Here is an 18,029-nt window from a genome sequence, read left to right as displayed (position 1 = left end):
CAGCCGAGCAGGCACATCAATCCCTCCCCTCCACCTCCGAGTAACTCAGAGTAAGGGCTGCACGGCCCCCAGGTAACCAACACTCGGCAGCGCCGAACAAGAGTCAGACCAACGCGAACCTCCCTCGAGCGAAGACTTACTTTCACTCTCTCTTCAGGCTACTATCCGCTCGCGCTCAGCTCTGCTACCAATCCGTCGCGTCGTCTGTCGCGAGCTTCACTGCAACGTCTGTCCGTAACCTTTGCAACAGTCGCAGATCGCGCCGATCGTTCGCGTCCTTCGATATTCGGAAAGTTCTTGAACGTTGCAGTTGCACGTGGACTCGCGCGCGCGCGCGCGCGCATACGCATGTGCGAATCAATATTTATTGGTGATTGGTCAGTGAGCGTGGTGACAGTGAGAGCGGGATGAGAACAAGTGGAACAGTATCGTAAACCTCCGGGACAATATGTGGACTCGTTTTCTCAGTGTAGTGTGGTGAATAAACGGATGTTACATCAGTCGGAGAGGAGAGCATTAACGACGGAGACTCTCCTGAACAAATCATGATCCTTATTCCGGACAGTAGCGCGCAGGACACGCTGGCTACGTCACCCGCAACCGAATTGCTGATCCCCAGCGTATCCTCGCACGATTCCCGCGCGTCCAACGTGTCGCGCGTACCCAGTCAGGGCATGTCTAGTCCGTATCATGTAATGCAGTTAGCGGATCATCATCGTCTTAGTCCCAGTATGCCGACGATGGATTCGACCGTCTCATCCGCTAAACCCGAGCCTGAGCTCAACATAGGTACGCGTTTTTTTTCTTCATAACAGCGAAGCGACGATGCAAATAGCAAAAATTTGCGACTGGCGTGCAAGCGTAAAACGGGTTGGGATCGCGATGCCGCGACAGTGGGTGAAAGCAGAAAGTTGTAATGCGGCGCGATGCTGTAACCCGCTACACGCGCGAAAGAGGAGAAAGTGTTCTTCTTTCCCTCCCACCTTTCTCTCGCGCAGCGCGAGAGGAGAAGAAGCCGCGGGAGAAGATATCGTTACGACCTGCATTAACGGAACGCGTTTTTCTCGTTTGTTTCAGAATTCGACGGGACCACTGTGTTGTGCCGGGTCTGTGGTGACAAGGCATCCGGTTTTCATTATGGAGTTCATTCCTGCGAGGGATGTAAGGTGAGTACCGCAGCAGATCATTTATTTATTACACAACGATCCGATTCCTTTGGCTATCGTCTCTTCGAACTCTTACATTACAATTGTACGGATTTTTCCGTCGGAGACGCTGACGGAATCTAATCTCGCATGAGCGATCGGAAATGCCGTGTATTTTCGCGCCAAGCGATTTCGATATGTAAATTCGTCCCAGTTTTGTCAAGAGAACCGATCTTGCTTTACTGTAAACATCGACTGATTCATAATCAGAGAAATAAAAGTTAGGAATGATTTTATAAATTTAATACACTTGCAAAACAAAATGCACACTATTAAAAAATTAAGAAATTATAAGAAAAGGAATATGATTATATTTGCGTAAAAATTCACTTCAAATTGCTTAAAGAATCCATAGATTCAAGACGCGGCTATAGATATGTTATAACTTCTTCTATCTAAGAATATCGAAATCGCGGATGCGCGATGCTGTGCGGCGCGACCAGAGTGAATGTGAGTGAATGTAAATGCGTGATGTGAGACCACCAAGGCTAAATAGGAGCTATCCAAGCGGCCAAACGCGGATTAACCTTGGTCACGCGGAAATCATAAGAGATTTGAGGTGGTCCTTGAAGTTATTTCACGACCCGGCAATTTCTCCGCATCGGCAGAGGATCTCGTGAAGGCCTCCTTCGATTTATTCTGTATTGTCATGGTCATCGTGATCATTATGCATGTACTTTTTAACTATAAAGCGATCAATACATCATAGTTAAAAGCATCGATCATCAATCATTTTCTTATAGATTTTAGTCAATGTCGGTCCTGTTTCTGCGTCATTTTCGTTACAAGATGTTCGCCGTTATGTTATGGGAGGGATATGACTAGGCGGAAAAAATGCGACAAATTTTTTTACCACCCGCAATATTTCCGTTTCAATGAAATTCAGAAAAAGGTCCGAAGCAGGTAGACATGTCGGATTCTTTTTTCAAAGTCCTTTTTTCAAAGCCAATGGTTCAAATGGTTCCTGTGTCAGGCTAATGTTCCATCCAAAATTGTCGAGTAAGATTTTTTATGAAGATCAGAGAATTCTGAAAATGTTATTCAGGCTAGAGTTACTCTGCATTTTTTAATTGTCTCCTCAACGTCTGTACGTGTTGAGAAACATAGAATTTTTCTTCGTCACAAAAAAACTTTCCGAGCTATCTAAATTACAACGAGATCGGCATCTTTTGTTTCGTTTGTATGCATCGACTCGGCCGGAAGCGGATAGTAGGGTCAGCATCGGCTATCGACGCGTTTTAGGAAGTGAAGGAACGGCGCCACTACCCACCGCCGACTTTACCACCTCCATAACCACGCGATGTGGTGGAGGTGGTCTGGTCATGCTACCAGGTACCTTGGATCGTTCGCGCTCGCAGATCAACTTAGACCGCTCGCGCGATAACTTCGTGCCATCGTCTTTCTCCTCATCTCGTGTTTCACGCTATTTATTTTGATTTTTTTTACGAAATATATATGTATTTATGATCTCAAGATATTTCCTATATTCGAATCGTCACATGGATTATGTGATATGCCTTTTACAAAACTTGTTGATAAGTGATAGATGTTTACAGCACAGAATTATGATAAATTATTAAAAGAGATTAAAATCTTTCAACATTTGTAAATCTTTCTAATCTTTATTTATATTTGTATCTATTCTCGTTTTGCACAAACGATTATATGAATGGACAAATGCACGAAACATAAATTTTGAAATTAGACTGAATAAATAGCTGGGCACTAAATGCATCTCTTTCAAAGTGTTCACAATACATAAGTAATTTGTTTTGGCGGCTTTTCTCACCGATATAATCGAGCGGAGGTAATGGAGCTTCCAATAGACATCCTGCTGCGGAGAAACCAGAGGAGAGCCCCAAAAGAGAGGAGATAAAAGAGAGAGTTGGGCCTACCGAAAAACCAAGATGATGATTACAACCGCGGGGAAGCGAAAGTATCGAAAAGATCTTTCGATCAATAGCGCAGCAGCAGGTACTTCTGCTTTCATTGCTCCTATTGTAGGCACGGAAAAAAGGAACTACATCGACCGCATTTTGTATGAAAACACCTGACTAAGGACTTTTTCCGTCTCCTTCGTCGATCATCCTCATGCTTCTGTTCGCCGTTCCGACGGCTGAAATTCACTGAGGAGACTAATCGCTCGGACAGAGTCATGGCCCCCGACTGGTTGACTAGGTCAGTAACTTATAGCCGCAGCGCCGTAAGAGGCACTAAGCCGAACGAGTCTCCACCGAGTGACCTAGCCGCTAGCGGTAGAGCGTCTTAAGGTACTGGAAGAGGGGCGTGTGGAAAGGGAAGAGAACGCGGAAGAGTGTTGGATATCTTTAAGACTAGGTCGCTCGGTCACACTACTACACAGTTGCACTATTTCGCTCTACTGTCTCATCAGTAGAACGCTACTTTTCTCCTCGCGTCATAGACTGCAGTATTGAAATATTAATTTCGCCAGAAGAAAAAAACTTGCTGACGTAACATGTAAAACGTCATATGATTGTCAAGAAAGCGAATACGATATTTTTGCATACTTGAATACTTTGTGTTATTCAATAGATTCGGAAATATTTCAAAAATAGACCAAAAATGCCGTTTAAAAAAATCGAAGTTTTGAATTGTCAAGATTCAGCAATCGGGAATATCGAAACCTTTTCCAATATGAGATAAATCACATCAAAAGCTATGATAACAATATATCGAGTATCTCGTTCTTCTCAAATTTACTGAGGAATATAAAAATAAATTCATTAAAGGATCACGCAGGAGAATAAAATAGATGCAGTATTTTAAATATTTTAGATCAATTTGAGTTAAATCGATTGCAATTCGAGAATAGTCGAATGGCGCTATTATCGCTCTACTCCTGTCATTATAACGGTACATATCACAGCGAATTAGATTTGAAATAAATATAATTTTCACACAGTATTTTTCGTTAGTATTGCGTGCTTCGATTGATTTATAAAACACAGTTTGATTTCGTTAAACATCTTTCATCCTGTTAACATTAAACTCGAGTTTTTAATTAGAAAATTTTTTATCTCAAAGTCAGAAAATATAAAATTAAAGTTTGACATACATATAAACCTCCATCAAAATCAACCGCCGCAAAGGAACTCTTACGTGGCTAATCTTCTCGAAGGCATTAGAAATTATTATTTCGGAAAAGAATGAGACTTTTTAGTTAGTGGAGCTCCTCTTTAAATTTCCGCAATACAAAACAATCGGTGGAGGTGCACGTCGGCGTCGGCGCTTTTTCCGGAGGGTTGAAATCAGGCGACCAGTGCATTAACCCTCCGGTCGTCGACCCTCCGAGCCAGTTACGTCACTCTCCCTCTTCCTCCACCTCCTCCTCCGCCTCCTCCTTCTCCTCCCTCATCCCGCTGCCCTCGCCGCACACCCCCTTCCCACAGGGAAGCCTTCCCCCACTCTCCCCTCCTCTCTCTCGGGTAACCGTCATTTTTGACGTCGTAACGAGTCGCGATCTCATTTTCATTTGATTGCGCGAGTATTTCGGTGCTCGCTTGAGGTTACCGACCCCGGTGCATCTACTTTAGAATCGGGTCAGCCGCTTATTATCGTGGTAGGTGTTCGCTCGACGTGGTATTTGTCCACCGAAGCGGGAGCTCTTCGAGATAACGCTTCTCCACGGGGCAAAATCGGACCGCCGTAATTTTTACACCCGATAAATTCGTCTCGCGAAACACGATATCATCAGCGAAAAGTATAATAGATCACTTCTGCCATTCAAAGATCGTGCGTCACTTCGCTTGATGCGATTAGCGACCCAATGACTTTTGGAAGAATTCAGAATTCAAAAGGGTGAATCCCGTTGCATAAATTGACAGTAATTTGTTGATGATGGAAGAATCAAAAAGACATTTTCAGAAAAAAAATTAATATAATTCCTAATCATTTATAAATCTTTTGTAGATCATTTTTCAGAGATGTAAATATCGATAAGTCTTTTGATTAGGTCGATCCATGAATATCAATAAATGACCGCGGCATTATTTGGTAAGAATCTCATTTATGCAAAAGCAATCAGGATCGGTACCTGGATGTTATAACTAAATCATATCGCCGCTATATCGTTCGGCAGTACCAGCATAGTACAAAACTGCGCGCACGGGAGCAGCCATCTCTGACCTCTGCGATCGACTTTACCGATATCGATGCCCGGGCAACAGAACGGAACAGCAAATTCTTGGGGTCGTAGGAGAGTGCTAGAACGAGCTAGCGAACGAGCGAGCGGTTAATGCCCCCAAGCAGAGCGGAGAGTGTCGCGACTGTTGGAGCGGCGCGCGCACGCGCACGCGCGCGCGTTACGTACGTCACCGTTACTCCGTTTCGCGTCCTCCTCTCTCCCTCTTTGGCATCAAACCTCCTACTTTTACTATGGTACCTCACGCCCCCACTCTCCTCGCGTGGTAGCAGATACGCTCACCTTCCCCTACCGTCCCTCAGACAGATCGCCATCCCTCTTCTCCCTTCCCTCCTCCCCCTGTTCGTTGCAGCAGTCGTGCGCTCCGGTCGTTGGCCCCGCGACCACATCGTGTGTATATCCCACACTCTCTTCACCTATATATGTGCACATATATGCAGGCGTATAACGCGTATACAACCCCGTACCACCGTCACCGACCGACGTGGCGGACGTCTCTTCTGCCAGCTACTAGTGTCGTCGCTGCACTTCCACGGAAAATAAAATTGGAACTTCAACGGCCGCCGGCCGGACAACGACGATGCCACTAAATCGTGAGGCTAATCCTCGCGTGATTCCATCCCAGATTGGAATCGAGAAAATCCATGATGTCAGTTTTTATCGATCTCGCATTACCGCACACTGCTGTATCGCGTGTCTCAGCTTCAATTTCAAGAAATTAAAGATTTCTTTCTACAATTCTTTTAAACATGATAGTCTAGAGAGATACTAGGGTAGTAATTAATTTTTCAGTTAATAAGATCTCGCGGAAATGAGATTTTTTCTCGCTGCTGGATCGAGAACGGAGAATAACAGAACTTTCTCGACCCGGCGAAAGTTTCCTTTGATTCTCCTCTCGATGCATTTTTCCTGAAACCATTGTTGAATTCAGTGTTCGCTGTTCGAATTGTTAAGCAAAGAAGAATATTTCTATCATCAGTATTTAAAATTATAGTATTATTAATAATGATATAAATTCGTATAAATCAAATTAGCACCGAAATTAACGAGAAATCTGAAGTATAATTTTTAGAGCAGAGTTAAAATATTGATCATAGATTCTCTAGCCTTTTTCATAAAGATTTTGAGAATAAGACGCGTGCGCAAAAGGAACACTCGCAACTTGAGGTAGCGCGCGAAGGTAGGTGGTCGCCCCCTGACCCGTCACGGGCCATGCACGGTTCGAGAGATCGATGCACCGCATTCCCCCACACACCTCCTCCTTCACCCTTCGCTCGTCGGATTCCCGCCGACCGAGAGGTTCAACAGGGGTTGCTGGCTTCGTCCGGGCATCCACGATGATAACTCGTGGCCCGATTTCGCTGTGATTATAATGATTTTTCGCAAAAAGAAATTATCTCGAATCAGAAATTTTTCGGATCTATGAAAGGGTGTGAAAATGTTTTTATATTAAAGTACTTTTATAGTTATATTTCGAAACAACAAACGATATTTGAGATATATTACAATAAGCTAAATTTCAAAACGAATCTTAATTGTAGAATATCAAGCTACGAATTATCGTTACGCCATCTCATTTGAAACGAGCTACCTTCTCTCGTTCGAAAGATCGAAGACGTAATTCGCCACCGAACTCAACCGATTGGAATGATCGAAGGTAGCGAGGCTTAACATTGGCAACGCTGACAGTTCATTGACTTGCATCAAACGCTCGCGCCGATTGACAGCCCGGGCGCGGAGGTGCAACGGTACATCGTTCTCTCGATGGGCTTCGCACGAAGTTGAGGTAGGCGAGGTCGCGCGTCTGACGTCACGGCAGAGTTACTCGGCGACGAGCATCGCCAACTTTTCGTACGCGTACGTGCATCGACGCGGCCGTCGACGCGACAACGACGACGACGACGACGACGACAACGTGACGAGCACAGAAACATACAGAAGCTTCGCGAAGGGTCCCCCACGCGTTGCACGTTACGTAATCGTCTCGCGAGGTCACTGACCGATACACAACGGGAAGTACCTTCACACTAACCTACCCCTTTCCCAATTTTTATTCATTCCGACCTCTTGTCTTCTTCATCGTGTCTCCGTAGCGAACTAACGAACCAGATTCCGGAGTAAAGATAAAAATGATACACAAGTAAGCAAAGAATTTGTATATTCACACTTATTTGCGAGTGGGTGGATATTATATAGGAGTATCAACGCGAGGGTAGGAACCGAGAGGTGGAGGTAGGGCAGGTCGTTCGGAGAGGGTGGCTCCTCCGGTCGGTAGGTGGGGAGGAGGGAGGGAAGAAACCCGTTAGTAGAGCGCCCGCGAGCCTCTATGGTAGCGCTCGTAGTAGATACGACGAAGAGGACATCATCTAGGGTTCACTCCAGCGCGAGAGAGAGAGAAACTGGGAACTGGAGAAAGAGAGAACCCAAAGAGGGAGACGGCCGAGGAGCGCCAGTCCGCGCAAGGGGGACTCTCACTTTCACGCGGTGAACTGCGGGTGAACGTCCGGGAATTAGGTCACAGTGTCCCCCACCTCGGTACGCCAGAGGCAATGTGCCGAGGCTCTATGTTCTCTGTGCTAGAAAGAGCCAGTCCACAGCCAAGCTTCGATACAAACGGTCGCTTCTTTCCCCTACGAAACCTCGCGTTGTACTTGAGGTACGCGCGTCCATCGTGGAGCCGAGTATCCGCGAAGAGACTCCACGCGGGTTTGGTGAACGCGAATTATACGTGAGGACAGTGACCGATGCGAGCTACCAAAGATATAATTCCCGTTTTCGCGGAGAATACTCTCACCTAGGTAGCGTCCATTAGTTTCAAGCCGAAGGATACGTAGCGAGTGATAATCATTTGGTTAATCCGCACGAACTAAACGGTGCGGTGATTTATCGTATTCGTTCGGTTCGTCAGACGCCGTGCGAATCTTAATCTCAGCCGGAGTGAATTAATGGGGTGCTTGTGCGAATGTGATCTGGCCGCCCCGCGTTCGGGGACCGATTGCTCATCGGGGTCTTCGTCGGACAGCGACGGTCAGATTGACGAGGGTTTTGTTGGTGATTCGCAGGGCTTCTTTCGTCGGAGCATCCAGCAAAAGATTCAATATCGTCCGTGCACCAAGAATCAACAGTGCAGCATCCTCCGAATCAACAGGAATCGCTGTCAGTATTGCCGTCTCAAAAAGTGCATCGCCGTCGGCATGAGTCGTGATGGTAAGTCTTTTCAATATTTTATGCATGAGAATAAATTTTGTCGCCTTAAATAAAATTGGTGAATCGATTATTGTTGAAAGATGCGTCGCGAGTTATCTCGAGTAACTTTATCTGAGGCCTTTAGCTTAATTATTGAAACAATTTTAAAGTGTAATAATAAAATCTCTTATATTTAAACGTCAAAAACGCTATCGCCAATCTTGCAAGCATATTCGCAAATTTACAATTAGCGAGCTCTTTTGATCAAAATTTGTTGTCACACCAATTAGGTAAAGCGCCGCATAATCCTCCTTTCTTCTTTCGCGCGTTTATGCTCTTCATAAAAGAGTTTCTAAAATTTAGTTTGCCGGGTCATTGACCGTTTGCGTAACGTCTTTCCCCGCGACACGATGGAGTGTCGCAACGGGCGAAAGTTGCCAATTCGCCGTTTGAGAAAGCAACGGCGATTATCTTTCGATTGGCGTAATCAGAGCTTGCTTTCTTTCCGACGAATTGATAAAATTCCCGGTCGCCTTTTGTCGAATAATCGGTAACGCAGCTGCGCGGGATGCTGCACAGCATCTCCCGCCCGGATCATTGACCTAGGTCGTCGACATGTCGCGCGAGCGCCAATATATATACGTATCTAGTTCTTTCGACGAAATTAGAACGCGCTTCTCCAAATAGATATAAAACTTTATATTTTTATCAATTTTTGCGGATTAATTCGCATCGATGCGATTTTTCAGTAGTTGTAGCTACGACGACTCAAGTGTAGCCAGGAATTATAATCGATTTATCTATCACAAACGACAACGCGCGGTAACATGAAAATCTTTCGTCTTGAAAATCGGTGCGAAAAAGTGCGCTTATCGATATCAACGCGATTCGCGGGGTCAATAGACGGCCGTTGCTCGTCTGGCGGGTGACTTGGTGTCCGTAGAAAGAGTACCGCTACTCGCCGCTACGTCCCCCGGTGACCCTCCCACCTTCTTCCACCCTCCTTTCCCAGCACCGCACCTCCCTGTCGCCGCGCTTCGTCGCCGTCCTTCTCGTTCCCCACCTCGGAGAACGATCGTTGTCGCTCGCCTGGCTTCTTCGGTCGTGGAACGCAGCCATCCCCCACCGACGGCGATGGCGCGCCGTCGCGTGGCGCTACACTCCATGCGGAGACCTCGCGAACTTTGCTTCCTAACTACATTCTCCCTTCCTCAATACGTTCCTCTCCTCCGCGAATCCCCCCCACTTTCCTCGTCGTCTGAATTCACCTGGCTGGTAGGCGCATGCTCCCGTCGCGGGCTACCGTCTAGCCAGAGCCGTACGTGACTAACTGGTCATAGCGCTTCACGCCTCGCTACGGATAACTTGTCCTCGTCATCGTCGTTATCATGACCGGGCGCGTTGTACCCACAATTACGTCGCAAACCTTTGTAAACGCAACCCGGCTTATACTCTGAGATGAAACGATTGCAGCAAGCTCAGGGCGGAATTGACAAACTCCATACTGGCAGAACAAAAATGTTAAAACTGCACTTTTGAATACTGATCAAGTCACTTTGTTCAAGTTATATCAGATGCGGGTCCCGTTACTTGCTCTCGTGAATAGACTAATCGTAAATGCAATTATACAAAACTTTCTATCAATGAAGATGAAAACAAACCAAATCAGTAGTTCGTTTTAGCTTATAAGAGCATGTCCTCAACGTTAAAGATCGATAGTCCGCAAATAGATAAAGCTGGCTATCGACAGCTGGTGACAGGGCAGGTAGAGCTAGCAAGGGGTTGCACAAGGTCGCCGAGGGTAAGTTACCCCCAACAAAGGAAGTTCGCATCTGCGCATAGACAAGTCCAACTATCTCTCTCGCTCCTCACGCCGGGTGCTACGGCTTGACGCGTCGTACATTTGCTCGCTATATAGTGTATATAGGTCGGCGGTACGCCTCGTGCGGCTGTCGCTGAAACCAAGTTCAAGGCCAAAGGCTCGGCAAAGGCCACATTCGCGCGTGATGGTGGGGGTCGTTGATGGTTGAATAAGTGGAGGGGCTGTTGAACGCAACCGCGGAACATCACTCAGTCGGCGGTGATGCTGTCTCGTGTTTGCACGCGTACCGCGGTCGCGCTCGTTATTCAAACCTCGAGCGGCAAACCTCTCCGTCGCAGCACGCGCTATCTCGCGCCGTGCGATTGCTTGGAGTGACCCGCGACTCCGCGAGTCAGCCGAGAGGATCGTTCGTGGCTTGTCAGTCAAGAACGCGCAACGTTAGAGAGTCGAGAAGCCCTCGCGTGCCGAGTGACAATCGCGGTGTCAGATGATAGTGATCTGGTGCCGATAGAGAGAAGTCAACCACGTGCGTGAAAGTGCGAGTAGAATCGAAAATTAATCCGTGATTTAACGTGGTGCACGTTTCCCTGAACCGTCATGGGAGACGAGTTGCCGATTCTGAAAGGGATCCTCAACGGAGTAGTCAACTATCACAATGCACGTAGGTGTCCTTTCGGTAACGATTCTGACATTCGGAGCGGTGGCGATAGCGATCGAACGTTTAGCGCACTTTCTAATTGAAGATTCGCAACGCGCGAAGCAACAGCAGCGCTTGTGCGCGCGTGAGCGCGCGGGCACTTTCATCTCTCCCGCGAGAAAGTCGTGCGCTTTCCCCTCTGACTTTTTTTCACCTTTGGCGCGAAACCATATCTGGTGTGACGGTACTCACGCTTTGAATGGTCGTTGGTTTTACCGCGATCGAGAGTCGCGTTTCTTTCGACTCTCTCGCGCGCGCCCGGCCCGATGCGAACATCACGCGAGTACCGACATTCGTTCGCGCGAAGGTCAACCACGCGATAGCGGTCGGATCCGTCGCATGATTCACCCATTGATCGCATTAACTATTTATCGTCGTCCTTCCTTTTGCGTGCGACGTACGAGCCTCATGACACACACACACACACACATACACACACGTCTAACCCATTTTGCCCTGTTTCTGATTACAGCGGTACGATTCGGCCGCGTGCCCAAGCGTGAGAAAGCCAGGATTCTGGCTGCTATGCAGCAGAGCTCCCACAGCCGTTCTCAGGAAAAGGCGGTAGCGGCCGAGCTGGAGGACGAGCAGCGTCTGCTACAAACCGTTGTGCGAGCCCATATCGATACATGCGACTTCACCAGGGACAAAGTGGCCCCGATCCTCGCCAGAGCCCGCGAGACCCCCAACTACACCGCGTGTCCACCAACCTTGGTAAACAAGCTCGACCTTTTCTCTTGACATTGACGCGGGTTATGCAAGCCATCCGCGTTTGAGATTTGAACGGTCGGCATCTACGCTGACGTCAATAACTACGCGGTCCTTGGGCCGTCTTGATCTTTCAAGCGTTCTACGCGGAAATCGCGCGAGAACCAGGCGACCTCGGCTGCCGCGAAGGAGGAAGCGAGACCCGACGAGAGCGCGTAAATGTTTCGCCTCGCATCGTCTCGTCCCGCGCCTCGTTTCGCCACGCGAGGACGCCTGGTATGCTCTTCCGAGTAACGATAGCGACTTGGGCGACCTTCAGCATGATTTAACGATTCGTCGCCTCCTGACCTCGGGATTTGGTTCCTTTTGTTACAGGCATGCCCCTTGAATCCTAATCCGCAACCATTGACCGGACAGCAAGAATTACTTCAAGACTTCTCCAAAAGGTTCTCGCCGGCCATACGCGGTGTCGTGGAGTTCGCGAAACGCATACCTGGGTTCAATCTGCTGGCACAGGACGACCAGGTCACTCTATTGAAGGCCGGCGTTTTCGAGGTACTGCTCGTGCGACTGGCCTGCATGTTCGATGCTCAAACGAACAGTATGATTTGCTTAAACGGCCAAGTGCTCAAACGAGAGTCCATCCATAATAGCAGTAACGCGCGATTCCTAATGGACTCGATGTTCGATTTCGCCGAGAGAGTCAACGCCTTGCGATTGTCCGATGCTGAATTGGGACTGTTCTGCTCGGTAGTGGTGATCGCCGCCGACAGACCTGGGCTACGCAATACCGAACTGGTTGAGCGTATGCACAATAAACTCCGAAACGCTCTGCAGACGGTACTAGCACAGAACCATCCCCAGCATCCCGACATTCTCCGCGAACTTTTAAAGAAAATACCCGACCTAAAAACTCTGAATACCCTCCACTCTGAAAAACTGCTGGCTTTCAAAATGACCGAACAGCAACAGCAGTTGCAGGCCCAGCAGCAGCATCAACAGCAGCAACAAACGCAACACATCACACCGCAACAACAGCCGCATTGGCCAATGGAAGAGGAGCCTCCGGCTTCTTGGGGTTCCGCTTCGGACGTAACTTTAGACGAAGCGGTGAAGAGCCCTCTGGGTAGCGTGTCGAGCACCGAAAGCACTTGTAGCGGCGAAGTTGCCTCTTTGACGGAATACCACCACGTAACCCCAGCCAGTGGTCATCATGCATCGAGCGCGCCCCTTCTGGCTGCTACCCTAGCTGGTGGACTCTGTCCACATAGACGCCGTGCGAACTCTGGCAGTACTAGTTCCGGCGATGACGAACTCCATCGTTCTAATATGTCGAAGACTCCACAGCCACCGCAATGTCGCAGTTTTCGCAAGTTGGATTCACCGAGCGACAGCGGAATCGAATCCGGCACCGAGAAACCCGACAAACCGGCCAGCAGCAGTGCCAGCAGCGCTCCCACTTCTGTGTGCTCGAGTCCACGCTCGGAGGACAAGGAAGTCGAGGACATGCCGGTGCTGAAGCGCGTACTTCAGGCACCTCCCCTGTACGATACCAACTCGCTGATGGACGAGGCTTACAAACCCCACAAGAAGTTCCGCGCTTTGCGCCAGAAGGATAGCGCCGAGGCCGAGCCGGCCGTGGTGGTTCAGCACACGCAGTCTCAGTTACATCTGCATCTAACTTCGCCACCAGCGCGCAGTCCACCCACTCAAACGACGCAATCTCAGTGCCCGCAAACCGCGAGTTTGCTGAGCAGCACGCATTCCACCCTCGCGAGAAGCCTGATGGAGGGCCCGCGGATGACGGCGGAACAACTGAAGCGTACGGACATCATACACAACTATATAATGCGTGGCGAAGCCAGTCCCAGGTCACCGACGGTATCGCAATCGCCCGCGGAGCAGTGCGCATCGACGACCACCGTGACCACACGCTCGACGCAAGGATCTCAGGGTCTCCTGCAATGCGCCACCACGAGTTACTCGAACAGATGGCCGGCCACCTCGGTGATTACGACGACGACAGGTGCGCGACAACAGCAGCAACAACAACAGCAGCAGCAGCAACAGCAGCAGCAACAGTCTTCCTCAGACTATCTCGCTGTTGCCAACTCTCCGGCTTCGTCACCGCGTTACCTCTCCGCGGCGGCAACTAGTAGTACGAGCACGAGTCCGAGGCCGACCTCGAGTACGGCGGCTACGTTGGTGTTAGCGGGCTGTCCGAGCAACATGATGGAGCTGCAGGTCGATATCGCGGATAGTCAGCAACCATTGAACCTATCCAAGAAGTCGCCATCCCCATCACCGTCACCCAGACCGCTCATTGGACCTTGCAAGGCTCTCTCTCTCGAGGCGTAGTGTTCTCGCGAGCTCGAGTGATTTCCCGTAACAAGCACTGACGTGCGCGCGAGCGAGACCGGGATGTTTAACCCGTTAATCATCAGCCGGCGAAAACTCGTCGTCGTGACGCGGTACAACCTTTCGCGGCCCTTAACTAGAAATGAAAGTGCCAGGACGCTCTGAGCGCGTAAAAAACCAAATAATTTATTAATTTAAACTACTTATCGCTAAAATCGCGCGAGAAAGGAGGTGGAGGTTACGGAGAAATGGACAGGGTACATCTCCGTGTATAATCACGAGGAAGACAGACGTTCAGTGGCGAGTTGTTTTCTCCGAGTGCGCGAAATGACGATGGACGGACACTTGCACGAAAGTGCCGATTCAATGAAAGCAACAGAGTGCCGTGTAGGAGAGCCACCTATCCACCTAAAACTACCTATCTACCTGTCTACCTACCTAAAAACCTATCTGCTCTAGGTGTACATCTAGAAGATAGAACATCTGCGACGGAAAAAAAAAGAAAGGTTGAGTGTTACAGAAATTAATAATCTATCTACATGTGATAATCATGGAAATCGCGCATCCTGTACAGTCTCCACCTCATTCATTGATCATCTACTCTACTATAATTATTAAATATTATGAAACTAATTAATATTATTGTAATATGTGTAAGGTATCATAACCGTAAAAAATTATCATTTCGTGTACGTGTAGAAAAAAGACGCGTATGATACTCGTGCGTTGATGAGAGGCAGGCATAGAATGAATGGGGAAAAAAAAGAGAGAGAATGAATGACGGATGAGCGTGCTTGTGCAAATGAGTCGGGGCAAATCGAAAAGCTTCTTGATCGCGGTGGCAACCGAGAAGATCGCGTACGCGATTTTAAAGAATTAAGCGTTTTGTTATGAGACTGATCGGCCCGCCGCGGCCACCAGTTTGCAATTACCGTACCTTTATATTACATGTCGTGTCTCTTCGTCGGGAAGACGACGCGAGAAGTAATTATATCCTCTAATCGCGTCGTATAGCGAGATAGGTATCGTAGGCCCGCTTAAACGCGTTATACAATATTATGTGTCGTGTGTGCATGCATGAAAGTCAGATTAGATAGATCGAGACGGGATTGCGAAAGAGAGAGCGAGAAAAAGAAAGAGAGTGGAGAGGAGGTAGAGAAAGATAGAAAGGGAAAGAAGAAGAAAGAGAGAAGCCGCGAAGCGCTCGAGCGAAGCGGAGTTCCGATTAGAACGGCGAAACGCAATGTAAATAGTAGATTCGTAAGGCTATGTCCTGGTAGGCGCGAGTGAACCTCTTCTGCTTCTGAAAAAAAAATCGTGATGAAAAGTTAGAAGATACGCGGCGGGCCACCGCCGACGTGTTGTTGAGACGCCCGCCCCGCCCCCTCCCTTTTAACCACCCTGCATATCCCAGTTCCAGCATGAACATCGCATCGAATATGCATTACATTCACAATACGCTGAGTTGCGAGCGAGATAAAACCGATCTTGAAAACAGTTGTAGAAACACTTATGCCTCCTTTTGAGACGGACTAGATCCTCCTCTTGGTTCGACCTACAAGTCCGCCTTGAGTTTCGTATTGGCTCGGTCCTCAGATTAACGATTTAAATAGAGTCGCAATGAAGTTCGGTCAGATTAAAGGGAAGCTAGTACTCGTCAAGAATGGGGCATTAAAAGCACATTCAATCTTCCGGCTAGAATATAGCCTAGCCAGAGTGTCCCCTAAACACCCACCCCCTTTCCTCCAGCTTAGAGGCCTCTGTATTTATTGTACCTAAAGAGAGAATGCATTTTCCTTCGCCGTGTCGCGTGTACCACATCCACCCGTTTGTCCAAGCGAATCCTCGTAGAATCCTTCTGACTGTCCTTACAAAAACACGCATATACACACAAGATGGACACATTTACACACGACAGCGACATATGTGCACATTGAGCGAACACTTATTCTTGTCCTCCCCCCTTCCCCCCGCAGACAACCTAGCGTTGATATTCGTAATACTTGTTATGCATAAACTACACATAATTATTATAGTAAACGATACATAAAGTATGATATATTTCCCTATCCATTAAGAAGAAGAATACAAACACAGCTGTTGTTTCTGGTGGAAAAACGAAAAATATGAATAAAATGTACTCTATTACAAGCAAGAAATGCAGCCCCGCATATTGCCCAGTGAGCACGTCATTTTGTACGCTTGGGAGTTGTGAGGTCGTCTGAATAAACATTGTCTGGTGAATTATACATAAAATAAATATTTGTCTTCTTATTTACCTCTAATCCACAGCCTTCCGATTTTTCCAAAAAATCTGAGATCTTATCCTGTCTTCCAAAAATATACAAACCCTTACCCGACGACACATTTAATTTTATTTTTATTTATTTTATTCATATAAGCATGGAGTAAAATTCAAATTTAATATAATCAATATTAATATGATAATGTATGTACATCTCTAAAATTAATATTATATTTATGCATAAAAATAAAAAAAACGACTCTGAACAATTTATTGCTCTTATATTATTACTGTAGTCATTAGATGTGTAATCATTCAATTATATCAATAATCAAATATCTTGAATGTCAAATATTTCAGAAAATATCTTTACAAAAAAAGCAATTTATATTACTTGGTTAAAATACTAATTTAACTTGCGCGATTCCGTGATCATGCGATATATTCATTTGAGCAGGACATCCTGGCGTTTAATCTTTTTTTTTTTACGCTACCTTGAACTTTTACATAGCCTTGGTAAGTATAATATTTAGATACGAATACGATTGGAATATGCGGATACGTTATCGAAGATACCGACTCGATTGCAGCTAAAGACTTGAATCAAAATGTTTTCTTATTGATTATTATATTCTCGATTGCTCAAATAATCGATTAGATCGAAAAAAAGGTTATTTATTTATTCCTATCCCTTATTGGCTTATCTAATTACTTGTTTTACCGGTCAGAAGAGAATAATAAAAGAAAAATGTAGTGCATATGTTCGGAGTACAAAAATTCGATCAGGCATAAATTTAATATCGCAACAGATATGCAGAAAGTTAATTGTGACAGGAACGCGAGCAATGGTGGTCTCTAATTGTGTAATTGTATTTTCCCGAGCTTTTTCCGCGTGGAGCCCGATACACGATCTCTCTCTCTCTCGTTGATCCACCGAATCCGCCTACGACGAGGTGCGGCATAACAGAAACTGTAACCACCCCGCTCGCGCTCGCGTAAATACCTACATTGGAGGCGCGTGGCGCCCCGTGGGCGTCGGTTGCCACGCAACCTAGTTCTCGCTAACGTGAACTGTCCTATCGTGAACTCTGCACTTCGCCTCCACCAACATCATCATCATGTCGATGCGCTTCATCATAATTGCTATGTCACGCGAGGGCGTTGTATTTTCGAATAAAGAGGGCAAGAAAATAGAGCTATTACCTAAAAATACCGACGAGATTGGGAAACTAATTATCCTTCTGATTTAGCTACCACGTTTGAATCTGTCTGATGTGTGTTACGGCACGATTAGCTTCGACTCCAATAATATGAACTACTTTGTATCATATCTATGCCTCAAATTTAAAATGGGTGCTTACCTGTTATTATTTATATATATGAGATCGTGCATAAATCGCGATGCGAGTTTTGTCTACCGTGCATTCGTTACATCGATGCATCGCAAAGCTGCAACGAGCCGTTAATCCGCGTTAATTCTCAGACGTCGGGGAGCTCTTTCGAGCTACGCTTCTACCTCCATTCGTCGGTCAGCGTATTGTCGGGCTACGGATTAAGCAGGCAAAAAGAAAACGAAGAGGAAGCTGTCGGGCAGAGATCGACAACGAGTCGTCGACCAACAATAAACCACTGACCAGAACTTACCG

At 47.1% G+C, this 18,029-nt stretch overlaps 1 protein-coding gene across 1 annotated transcript; it reads left to right on the top strand.

Annotated features, from left to right (window-relative positions):
* Window positions 1-474: 474 nt before the first annotated feature.
* E75 (ecdysone-induced protein 75) lies at window positions 475-16,398 on the top strand. Its single transcript, XM_071697904.1, is given in 6 exon segments — window positions 475-543; window positions 546-789; window positions 1,078-1,166; window positions 8,430-8,574; window positions 11,545-11,786; window positions 12,156-16,398. Coding segments are annotated over 6 exon segments (2,757 nt in total). The 5' UTR covers window positions 475-489; the 3' UTR covers window positions 14,139-16,398.
* The last annotated feature ends 1,631 nt before the right edge of the window (window positions 16,399-18,029 follow it).

Source organism: Temnothorax nylanderi, unplaced genomic scaffold (genome assembly GCF_030848795.1).
Source record: "Temnothorax nylanderi isolate EJ_2023f unplaced genomic scaffold, tnyl_v1.0 TNYL_tig0013_pilon, whole genome shotgun sequence".
NCBI lineage: Eukaryota > Metazoa > Arthropoda > Insecta > Hymenoptera > Formicidae > Temnothorax > Temnothorax nylanderi.
The sequence above is the reverse complement of the archived record's forward strand: the minus strand, read 5'-3'. Positions and strand labels throughout refer to the sequence as shown.